General features: G+C 44.8%; 1 protein-coding gene across 1 annotated transcript in view; it reads left to right on the plus strand.

The window, feature by feature from the left end:
• Positions 1-12,173, plus strand: part of LOC135545679 (X-linked interleukin-1 receptor accessory protein-like 2) — a 516,578-nt gene that overhangs the window by 302,300 nt on the left and 202,105 nt on the right. The window contains exons 4-5 of the mRNA XM_064973464.1: positions 2,919-3,105; positions 3,335-3,488. Coding sequence (XP_064829536.1) covers positions 2,919-3,105; positions 3,335-3,488 — 341 coding nt within the window. The remainder of the gene's footprint in view (positions 1-2,918; positions 3,106-3,334; positions 3,489-12,173) is intronic.

A 12,173-nucleotide genomic window follows, 5' to 3' on the forward strand; every position in this document is an offset into this window, starting at 1 on the left:
ACTTTTATAAACCATCAAATGCACGTTCTCCTTACTTCCACTCACCCTACAACCAGCACTGCAGCTGTAATGAATGAGTATTGCAAAGTGTTCCAATAAGCTTCCATTGTTATTATTAGCTGAATGTATATTTTAATAGAGGAATATTTCACCTTTTCTGGTCATGGATTGGTGCATGAGGCAGAAATAATGCAGTGTAACTTGAGTTCTGCCATCAGATGGAAGGAAGACTGTGTTCTCCTAGATGTTTAAAAAACAATCTGAATGGTGGCTTGCATTTTGACTCAGAAAGTGATCTTGACTCAGAAAAGGTTGGCCACTGACATATAGGCACACTTGATATTGCACTCCCAGTGAAGACTAAGAGATGAGGGATGCATTGGGCACACATCCATACATTGGTTCTTCCTTTAAAAGTTGTGACGTACGGCAGCACAGCTTGCGGGGTTCCGCAGAATTCTATGGCACGTTATTTAAGTGTCAGCCATTGTTGCCAGAATGATGTAATTTACCACAATCTGCAACCATCTACCACAAACAGTTGTGGCATAAACTCTGTATAATACCTAATTAGCAAATATTTTTTAGACACTGAGAAACATAGAAATGTAATTAATTGCAAATTACATGACCCTCCCCTGGACTGAAAAAATACTTAACCCCCGCCTGACTGAAATTGAAAAGGCATGACCCTCCCCCATTTTCCTCCATGTCGAACCATCCCTTTTGAATAATGAAAAGGGAGTGTTAGTATTAGACACGAGTGCCAAGATGCTGCTCTCTGTGGTATAGGCCATCTCAGCGGATGATCCAAAATGAAAACAGGTCAAATCATAGTGGCAGACAGTGCTAATTTCTATGAAGCTCATAGAGCAACACTTTGTCAGTCAGTATAATTGGCCCTGGGGTCCTCCTAGGCCCATCTTCCACAGAGAGAGTTATATGAGCGCTAAGGGCTGTGGAAGAAGGAAGGAGAATGAGGTTCATTACCAGTGAGTTAATCATATGGTTTAATCTCCAACTTCCTCCTTATCCTTTCTCTGTGTGAGAGGAGGGCGGGTGGCAGGGTGCCCCAGAGAGCAGTACTGTGTACTCTGTCTCCTCTGCCAGGACTGGGAGCTATGGTGTCACTGCTCTCCCCAGACAAGCCTCTTCTAGATGTTCTGAGGCTATTTACTTTCTCAGGTGGTTCTTAGGACAAACAGGAAATGCAGCAAAACAGAACAACATGAGTGACCTACTTGCAGCGGAGACTCAGTCGCTCTCTGTCTGTCTGTCTGTCTGTGGATGTTTACCCCACAGAGTTCCAAAGTCAGGTCACTGCAATGAAAGGCTTCTGCATTGACCTCCATGGCTGCGGTGTCAGAGCGGTCCCCCAACGATATAGGAAACTACTTAGCACCGTTCATGTGTTACAGTCATTTACTGAGATCTACAGTGGAAAGAGCCTGATGCACGGTTGACCTCTGCCAAGAGGGCATTTACACAGTTTGGCTCTCTGTACTATGGCTCACATGGAAACCTGTGTAGGGGAAATTACATGGAAGGAAGTCATTCAGGCGTATGGGTGTTCAGAATGCTTATTCAATGTCTCAAGAAAGCTAAGAGCCCGGGCACACTGACCCATGAAACACTGACCCACCTGGGTGGGCCACATCTTGAAGGTTGTCGTGTGTTAGATTCATTGAAGATCACATTAACAGGTGTAGTCAGGAACCGCGAGCACACAGAAATCCCTTTTTTATTAAGCATATAATTCACACTGGTAAGGTGTAGCCAAGGCTACTTGAGAGTAATGGCAGGAGTCAGAGATGAATTATTCATGAAGTGGAAGCAGTCTTATCAGGATAGAACAATAGTTATGCAGCTGATTAACTGGGCTAATTGTCAGTAACAGATCCTCCTCGTGTGACTTCACACATCTGTCCCCTATTTGTCTGTTGTTGTTTGGCTTTTTATTCGTCACAATATGAGACCGTTGTCACCAGACACAGCAAGTGCCCTGTGAACTATTTTTTAGTCATAGATCATAAATAAAATAGCCCAGAACAGCTATACTCTCTATCTCTGTTGCCTGAGACAAGGAATTCTATGCACACACACACACACACACACACACACACACACACACACACACACACACACACACACACACACACACACACACACACACACACACACACACACACACACACACACACACACACACACACACACACACATAGCAGACCTGTCAGGCCACCTCTCTCAATACATACACACACACACAGTCACATACACAACCTGCCTGATGTCCAAGTCTAAAACCAGCTAAATGTTTCATGCTGAAAAGTAAAATCATGGCATTAAACAGGCTGAACTTGCTAGCGGAAGTTCAGGGGGCCTTAGCGTTTGAGAGGCTGACACACAATGCCACTGGAGGGCAATCCCATGCCTGAAAGCCCTCATGCATTTTCAATGGGAACCTAGTGTAGTAGCTATGTGTTGAGCTAGGGGTCATGTGCCCTGACACAGGCCTCCCTGAAGGAGACTTGTACTTCTCACTGGTGCCTGCCTAGTGCAGTGATATGCACATTCATTCCCAATACAGTATGTGCTCCTGCCACTTCAGGGGGAGCCGCATCTCTTTACTAATTGAAGCATTTTGAAATATTCCATTCAGATACCCTCCATGTTCAAACTGCCTGTTGTTCTTGATGTTGTTGGCAAAAAAAAGATAAAGAGGCCCCACTTTACATCCTCACAGGCAGGCAGGAAGGCATTGATGAAATGAATGGCAGTGTTTAAGAGCTCTGCTAGTTCACAGATGAAACCCCGTGGAGAAATCGATGTGTGCTTTTGTGTGTTTGTGATGATTGTTGGCTAGAGGTGAACTTGGGGAAACATAAAGCCTCCTGTGTTGTGTTCCCTGCCTGCAGAAACTCCACCTACTGCATGAAGGTGTCCATGTCCTTGGCGGTAGAGGAGAACGACGAGGGCCTGTGCTTCAACAGTAAAATACGTCACCTGGAGAAAGCCGAGATCACTAAGAGCAAGATGATCAACTGCCCCGACATCGAGGATTACCTCGCCCCTTACAAGCAGCCCCAGATGACCTGGTATAAGGTAACGAATCACTCTTATTCTCAGAAGCGTTGTATAGTCCTTGTGTATGAACCCAAGAAGATTAGCCCTGATCCACTAATGGGAATCTAAATAAAAGTAATTAAACGTAACATAGTGAATTGGTAGTTAATGACTGTGAGTTGGATATGGAAAAGATATGGAACAAGATGAAACTGATGCGGTATAACACTGTGTGATGGTGCGATGTTAATGTGACCTGTCTGTCTAGGAGTGTGAGAAGAGGACGTGGCGGAGCTCCATCATGGTGAACATCACCAACATCTGGTTTCCTGAGGTGCAGGAGGACGACGGCGGAAACTACACCTGTGAGCTCAAGTATGGCAGCCGGGTGGTGAGGAGGACCACGGAACTCAAAGTCACAGGTAAGGGTTTGGGTGTGTGTGTGTGTGCATAACGCGTGTGTGTGCGTGCGTTTGGGTGTGTCTGGTTACAGTGTGAATGTGTTGTATATTGTTATGTGCATGTGTGTATTGTATGTGCACAGTTCCAAAAACAGTTTGACAGCTGGCCACGATTTGCATCTGAAATCAGCTGCAGTGAGCGGAAAGGTTTAACTTTTGCACTCTTACATTTAATATTCTGAAGTCCCTTCCTCTCAAGGTTTGGTAGTTCAGTGATAAAACACTCAGCCGGATGCACTGCGAAGACACACCATTTATCACCGTAGCATAGTGGGGTATCACTGTGTATCTGTGATGCATCAGCCCTCAGTGTAAACGCTGGCATCCACTGTGACGTGAGATGGATTTATTTATTCACATTCTGGGCTTGTGCCTCCTCCGCTGCCTCTGTCATGCAGCAGGCAGTCAGGCAGGCTGGGATTCCAGGCCAGTGAGTCTGACCCTTGGGGTGTGTGCTGGGTCCCGACTGCAGGAAAAGCAGCTGCCAACTGCAGTGTGAAATCAACCCCCAAGCTCATTCACCCTGCCTGCCTGCCTAGCCTCACTCTGAAACAGAGCCAATCCGCTGGAGCCTCAGGACGGCAGTAGGCAGGCAGCTCTCTCTGGGTCTGACTCTAGCTACTCTATAAACAGGACATAAACACCTGGAAACTACACACAACAGTTCCAGAAATGGAACTAAAACCGATAGTAGCCCATACTAGACCATATAGAATGATCGACAGCCCTATATCCATTTATTTAAGATAAGCTTTGAAGAGGTAGGGTTTCAGGTGCTTTTGGAAGATGGGCAGGGACTCTGTCCTAGCTTTTAGGGGGAAGCTGGTTCCACCATTGGGGTGCCAGGACAGAGAAGAGCTTGGACTGGGCTGAGCGGGATCTGCCCTCCCAAAGGGGTGGGAGGGCCAAGAGACCACAAGTTGCAGAACAGAGTGCTCAGGTTGGGGTGTAGGGTTTGAGCATAACCTGAAAGTAGGGAGGGGCAGTTCCTCTTGCTGTTCCGTAGGTAAGCACCATGGTCTTGTAGTGGATTCGAGTTTAGACTGGAAGCCAGTGGAGTGTGTGGAGGAGCAGGGTGACATGGGAGAATTTGGGAAGGTTGAAAACCAGGCGGGCTGCAGCATTCTGGATAAGTTGCAGGGGTTTAATGGCACAAGCATGGAGCCCAGCCAACAGCGAGTTGCAGTAGTCCAGACAGGAGATGCCTCCATTAGGACTTAGGTAGGGTCGTACGTTACGGATGTTGTCGAGCATAAACCTGCAGGAGTGAGTCACTGCTTTGCTGTTTACTGAGAACAACAGGGTGTTGTCCAGGGTCACGCCAAGGTTCTTAACACTCTGGGATGACGACACTGTGGAGTTGTCAATCGTGATGGAGAGGTCTTTGAGCGGGCAGGCCTTCCCAGGGAGGAAGAGTAGCTCTTTCTTGTCGAGCATGTTACTTGAGGTGGTGGGCCGACATCCAAGCTGTGATATCTGCCAGGCACGCAGAGATGCATGTCGCCACCTGGTTGTCAGAAGGGGGGAAGGAGAGAAGTAGTTGAGTGTCATCTACCTAGCAATGGTATGAGAGATCATGTGAGGATATGACAGAGTCGAGTGACTTGATATATAGAGAGAAAAGGAGAGAACCTAGAATCGAGCCCTGGGGGACACCAGTAGTGAGAGAACGTGATGTAGACACAGATCCTCTCCACATCACCTGGTAGGAATGGCCTGCCAGGTAGGATGCAATCCAAAACGCCCAGCCCTGAGAGGGTGGAGAGGAAGAGCTGATGGTTCACAGTGTCGAAGGCAGCGGATCGATCTAAGAGGATGAGAACAGAGGAGAGAGAGTCAGCTTTGGCAGTGCGGAGGGCCTCTGTGATACAGAGAAGAGCAGTCTCAGTTGAGTGACCCATTTTGAAGCCTGACTGGTTAGGGTGAAGAAGATTTTTCTTAGAGAGATAACGAAAGAGTTAATCAGAGACAGCACACTCAAGTGTTTTTGAAGGAAAAGAAAGATGGGATACAGGTCTACAGTTTCTGATGTCAGATGAGTCGAGCGTTGGTTTCTTGAGGTGGGGAGCGACCGTTTTGAAGTCAGAGGGAACACAGCCGATGGTCAGAGATTAGTTGATGAGGGAAGTGAGGAATGGGAGAACGTCTCCAGAGATGGTCTGGGAGGAGGGGGTGGGGTCAAGCTGGCAGATTGTCGGGCGGCCAGACCTCAATAGTCACAGGATTTCATCTGGAGAGAGAGGGGAGAACGAGGTCAAGGTGTAGGGTAGTTATGTTTGACTGGGACCAGTGGATTCAATAGGCTGAGTGATTGAGGAGCGATGTCGTCAACCTTCTTTTCAAAGTGGTTGACAAAGTTGTCCACAAAGAGGGAGGGGGTGGAGGATTAAGGAGGGAAGGGAAGGTGGAAAAGAGTTTCCTAGGGTTAGAGGCAGAAGCTTAACATTGTGAGTGGTAGAAAGTGGCTTTAACAGTGGATACAGAGGAAGAAAAGGTAGGGAGGATCGAGTGAAAGGATGATAGATCCTCTGGAAGTTTAGTTTTCCTCCATTTCCGCTCAGCTACCTGCAGCCCTGTTCTGTAAGCTCTCAATTGGTCACTCAGCCACGGAGCAGGAGGGGAGGGCCGAGCCGGCCGGGAGGAAAAGGGACAGTGCAAGTCATAGGATGCGGAAAGGAAGGAGAGTAGGGTTGAAGAGGCAGTATCAGGAGACAGGAGGGAGAAGGATTTAGCAGCAGGGAGAGATAGTAGGATAGAAGAGTAGTAGTGGAAGAGAGAGACCGAAAATTGTGACGCTGCATAACCATCTTGGTAGGGGCTGAGTGGTTAGGGTTGGAGGAAAGGGAGACAGAAAAGGAAATTAAGTAGTGATCAGAGACCTGCATAACCATCCGGGTAGGGGCTGAGTGGTTAGGGTTGGAGGAAAGGGAGGCAGAAAAGGAAATTAAGTAGTGATCAGAGACCTGCATAACCATCTAGGTAGAGGCTGAGTGGTTAGGGTTGGAGGAAAGGGAGGCAGAAAAGGAAATTAAGTAGTGATCAGAGACCTGGAGGGGGGTTTCAGTGAGATTAGTAGGTGAGCAGCCTCTGGTAAATATGAGGTCAAGCATATTGCCTGTCTTGTGAGTTGGAGGGGATTGGGAAAGGCTGAGGTCAAAAGAGGTAAGGAGGGGAAAAAGAGAGTTGGAAAGAAATTAAACAAATGCAGACGTCGGGAGGTTGAAGTCGCCAAGTACGAAGAGCAGTGAGCAGACATTTTTTGAATGGCCTGTTAAACACCCCCACTGTCTTTCTGTAGCATCTATAAGAACGCTAAAGCATTGTCTGCGATTTAACGCATCGACACTTACATCCAAATAAAGAGATGAAAGATTTTATGTGGAACTGAAAAAGTAATCATTTAATACAGATTAAATGTTTACAATTTAGATGAGCTGAAATGAAAGCACCTTCTGAACATTAACACTATATTATAGTGTCTGATCTTGCAAACAATGTAAAGTATGTTCATTTGAAGTCAAAGTTTACATACATTTGGAGTCATTAAAACTTGTTTTTCAACCACTCCACAAATTATTTGTTAACAAACTATAGTTTGGGCAAGTCGGGTAGGACATCTACTTTGTGCATGACACAAGTAGTTTTTCCAACAGTTGTTTACAGACAGATTATTTCACTTATAATTCACTGTATCACAATTCCAGTGGGTCAGAAGTTTACATACACTAAGTTGACTGTGCCTTTAAACATTCCAGAAAATGCAGCTTTGCTGCAGGAGGGACTGGTGCACTTCACAAAATAGATGGCATCATGAGGCGGGAATATTATGTGGATATATTGAAGCAACATCTCAAGACATCAGTCAGGAAGTTAAAGCTTGGTCGCAAATGGATCTTCCAAATGGACAATGATCCCAAGCATACTTCCAAAGTTGTGACAACATGGCTTAAGGACAACAAAGTCAAGGTATTGGAGTAGCCATCACAACGCCCTGTCCTCAATCCTATACAAAGTTTGTGGGCAGAACTGATAAAACGTGTGCGAGCAAGGAGGCCTATGAACCTGACTCAGTTACTCCAGCTCTGCCAGGAAGAATAGGACAAAATTCACCCACTTATCATGGGAAGGTTGTGGAAGGCTACCCGAAACATTTGACCCAAGTTAAACCATTTGAAGGCAATGCCACCAAATGCAAATTGAGTGTATGTAAACTTTTGATCCACTGGGAATGTGATGAAAGAAATAAAAGCTTAAATAAATCATTCTCTCTACTATTCTGACATTTCATATTCTTAAAATAAAGTGGTGATCCTAACTGACCTAAAACAGGGAATTTTTACTAGGATTAAATGTCAGGAATTGTGAAGAACTGAGTTTAAATGTATTTGGCTAAGGTGTATGTAAACTTCCGACTTCAACTGTATTTACAGTGCTTAATTTGAGCTGGATCCTGCCGGAACGTGATCCGGCACCTCTCCGTTTTGGACTGTTTTGTTCCGGAACCTATTTGGCCAGATCCGGTACCTCTCGTGGCACGAACAATAATTTTCACTTTTAACAGAATATATCAAAGTTCATTCAAATAACCTCTTTGTTAATTCCCCTGCCCCCACAAAAACGTAATTGATGGTTTTCGCAACATTGTAACCTATGTTTGAGACTAACACGTTGCCGTGGCTGTGTGAGAAGTGCGCCAGTATCTCTCACATAACTAGAATGAGATTCATGTTCTATGATCCCTCTCTGTTCTGATAGACATGAGCCTGCAACCCTCATCTCTAAGTTATTGTAATCCATAAAATATTTCCTTATAGAAGGGTTCTGAAGGAACTGCAGGACACCTGATAAATTAAAATATATTTGCCAAATTTATAGAATCACTGCTGTCTGTTCAGAAATAAATTAAATAATTCAGAATAGCCTACTACACCATGAGAAGGCCTATAATTTAGCCAGGATCAATAGCTTATTTTTAAAAATGGATTCTAGCCCAATAACAGGGAATAGCCTATAGTCGGGAACGCGCAGCAAGTCTGTCAGTAAAAAAACAGCATGCAGACAAACTGGAATATTTCAAATATAATTGAGGGAAAACACAGGTTGGAAAGCAAATGGCTCCTTCTGAAAAGAGAAGACTCTGCCAAATATTTGATCAACTTCCAAACATTGTTTTACAAAAGCGAGAGAGAAAGAGAGAGAGGCTTTTGGCATGAGCGCATCGGCTATCACCAGCAAGTGAGCTGTGCATCATTGGTCAGTCAGTGAAACTGGAAAGCATTTTTAGGACTATAATGTCCTCCTCATATTGAGTTCCCCAGGTCACCTCACTCTAGCGCTCACTTTTTGTTCTGGCACCTCCTGATTTACAAATTCAGCAATGTGTATACATAGGTGAAATCTAGAGCCAAGTGGTTGTTTTTTCATCTGAGGGTATCCTGATACACTTGTTGAATTTTGCAACTGAGCATGAAAACAACAGTAATTTATGAGGCAGTCTAGACAGCGGAGGTGAGTTCAGGTAAGCCTAGACAGAGCTGTTTTTTAGTGTTTGCGGCCATGTTCCTCCTCTTTATATTAATCTATTCAGATTTGCAAATCCAGCCTGTGGTTTTATGCAAATGAGGCACATATCATTTTCTTTATTTTAACACAAAATATATATTTTTATATGTATTTATGAGTGCATTCTAAGAAAACACATTCAATTTGACAACAAATGTAATACCTGAATTCCCACCAAAATCCCTGAACTTCCATGCATTATTTGTCTGTGCCAGTAAAATGTTTCATGTGCAATAATTCAGTCAATATATGATGGATTGTAAAATTCTTAAAGTTTGAGGTGTCTTCATCCATTGTACAACTATTGCATATATTAGAACCTTAACAATTTTGATAACCGTTGCTACACACACACAAGTTATTTTACGTGCAATTCAAAGACCAAAACAGCACTGTGCTTCACTAAACAACAGTATTCAACGAACGAGCATTACAAAGCCACAATAGAGTCAGTAGCAGCAAGCTAACGTGATCTGCTAAGCTGAAAGACATCTGCTTCAGTGAGATGTGAATTGGCATGGAGAATATGATGCTTGTCTTGTCAGTTAACTGAGCCATTGTTTGTTCACTCACTCACATGCCCTTCTGCTAAGCTAAGCACTAGGCGTGCATGAGTGGTGTAATGTTGGAGCTGGATTCCACATGCTTTACAAGCTGCCTGGGGTGCTGACCTGTTGGATCAAATGCCATGTAGGGTGCTGCTGGTTGGGTGGTGAGCCGAGTCAGGGTCAGACAAGGCCTGCGTTAGTTAGCTTCAAGCACACAGAGATGTCACTCAGGACACTTAGGCTTCCAGGGGGCAGGGGGCTTGTCCTTGTTCTCAATTCCACTGCCCCTCCACCATTAAAGAGCATTGCCCCTGTGGAGAAGGAATATAAATGGTGTTGCTAGCCATTTATAGCAGAGGAGGGAACATGCCCTGATCCACATCAGCGGGACTGCAATAGCGAGAATTATCAGTTGTAAGTTCCTCGACGTCCACATCACGGAGGACTTGACATGGACCAACAACACCACGACTCTTGTCAAGAGGGCGCAACAGCGTTGCTACTTCCTAAGGCGGCCGAAGACATTTGGTTTGCTTCCCCGGGTCCTCTCCAAATACTGCCGTTGCACCATCGAGAGCATCCTGACCGGTTGCATCATGACCTGTTACGGGAATTGCGCTGTCCACGACCGCAAGGCCCCCCAGCGAGTGATGAAGACAGCCCAGTGCATCACTGGGACCGTGTTCCCACCCATCCAGGACATCTACTCGAAACTGTGCCTGAGGAAGGCCCACAGCATCATCAAGGACCCCACACACCCCAGCCTCGAATTCTTCACTCCCTTACCGTCGGGAAGATGGTATTGGAACATGATGTCTGATACCAACAGGCTCATAGACAGTTTCTATCTACAAGCCATCAGACTGCTCAAAAAATATTCCAAAACATAATTGAACTGGACTGTTCACCTGCACTGACTCTCTGCACCTTTGCACACATGCACTCACTCACGCACACACCCACACTGATACACAATCATCCACACACACACACACACGTGCGAACACACGCACACATACACACACATATACACACAAATACAAATAAACTTTCCCCCATCCCCTCCTTCCCCAAAACACATCTAAATATTGGACTATAAATTGTGCCTTCCTGTATTATACTTATTCTAAAATGTTTTTTCTATTCTACTGAGCCATTTACTTTATGTTCGTATTCTTGTCTTTTAATATTTCTTATTGTTGTTGCATTGTCGAGAAGGAACCTGTAGCAAGCATTTCATTGGACGGTGTATACCATGTGTATCCTATACATGTGACTAATAAAACTAACTTAAAACTTGAAATGAGGCAAAAACAAGGCCTTGAAAGAGCCTGTAGGGCCAATCTGCTCCTGAATAGCCTGCAGTATAGTAGTGGTACAGTACAATAATAAATCAGAATGGAGGGGAGGCTAAGCCTCGGCAAAGGCTCAGATTTGTGCCCAAAACCCACCATGACCAAAAAAAGCCTCTTCTCTCCCTCCACAGCCAGCAACCTGGTCATAAATATTTTAAAATGCATTTCAAAGTAAAATGCCTCATGAAAGAACATTGCGTTCAGGCTAAATTTAACAGTCATTGCTGTCACTGTGAGAGGCGAGTTACCACGGTCATGCATCTCCGAACCTCATTGGAATATTGTAACACTTTCCACAGCCAGTTAAGTCAACATTGAGAAAGATGGGCCATGCACATCCTGACCCTCTCTCCCCCTCTCTTCTTCTCTCTCCGCCTCTCTTCCTCTCTCTCTCTCTCTCCCCCTCACTCACTCCCTCACTCTCTCTCCCTCTCTTCCTCTCTCCCCCTCACCTCTTCTCCTCCTCACTCTCTCCCCCACTCACTCCCTCTCTCTCTCTCTCTCTCTCTCTCTCTCTCTCTCTCCTGCCTTATCAGCTAGGCCTGTCAGTTCTGCCTCCATACTCCAGCCTCTCGGTTACCTTCTTACCCATGTGGAAACCCCATGACCTGTTTATTTTATTCTCATAACTCATCATGAAATTGGATGTGTTCAAATGGGCTTTGTCCTGCTATTTCCCCAGATCAGTGTGACCAATTTCTCTTTTCTTAGGTGGAGAGAAACTGTGAAAAATAAAAAGTATATTTGTGTTCTTTTGGGGGCGAAATATGAGTGCACTCATTCAGCAAACATGGTAAAGAGCCGTTTAGTCCAACAGATAGAATTGCTACTTCTCAAAACATAGGCCAGGAGTGTAATACTAGGTGGTTTTCTGACAACAGAAAACTATGTACATCAGAAGAGTATGATTTCTGACCAATGTTTCATGTTTCAAGTTTTAATGTCACATGCACAAGTACAGTACAACAATGCAGTACATATCAATGTAGCACACAAAAAAATAAGGTAGAACAAACACAAAATAAATTAAAAGAAGAACACAGGAAAGTAAGAAGCTACTGTATATACACAGGGTCAGTTCCAATACAATATTTACAATGTGCAGGAATACTGAAGTAATAGATGTACTGTTGAAGTTGGAAGTTTACATACACTAAGTTGACTGTGCCTTTAAACAGCTT

This window comes from Oncorhynchus masou, chromosome 9 (assembly GCF_036934945.1).
Source record: "Oncorhynchus masou masou isolate Uvic2021 chromosome 9, UVic_Omas_1.1, whole genome shotgun sequence".
Lineage (NCBI taxonomy): Eukaryota > Metazoa > Chordata > Actinopteri > Salmoniformes > Salmonidae > Oncorhynchus > Oncorhynchus masou.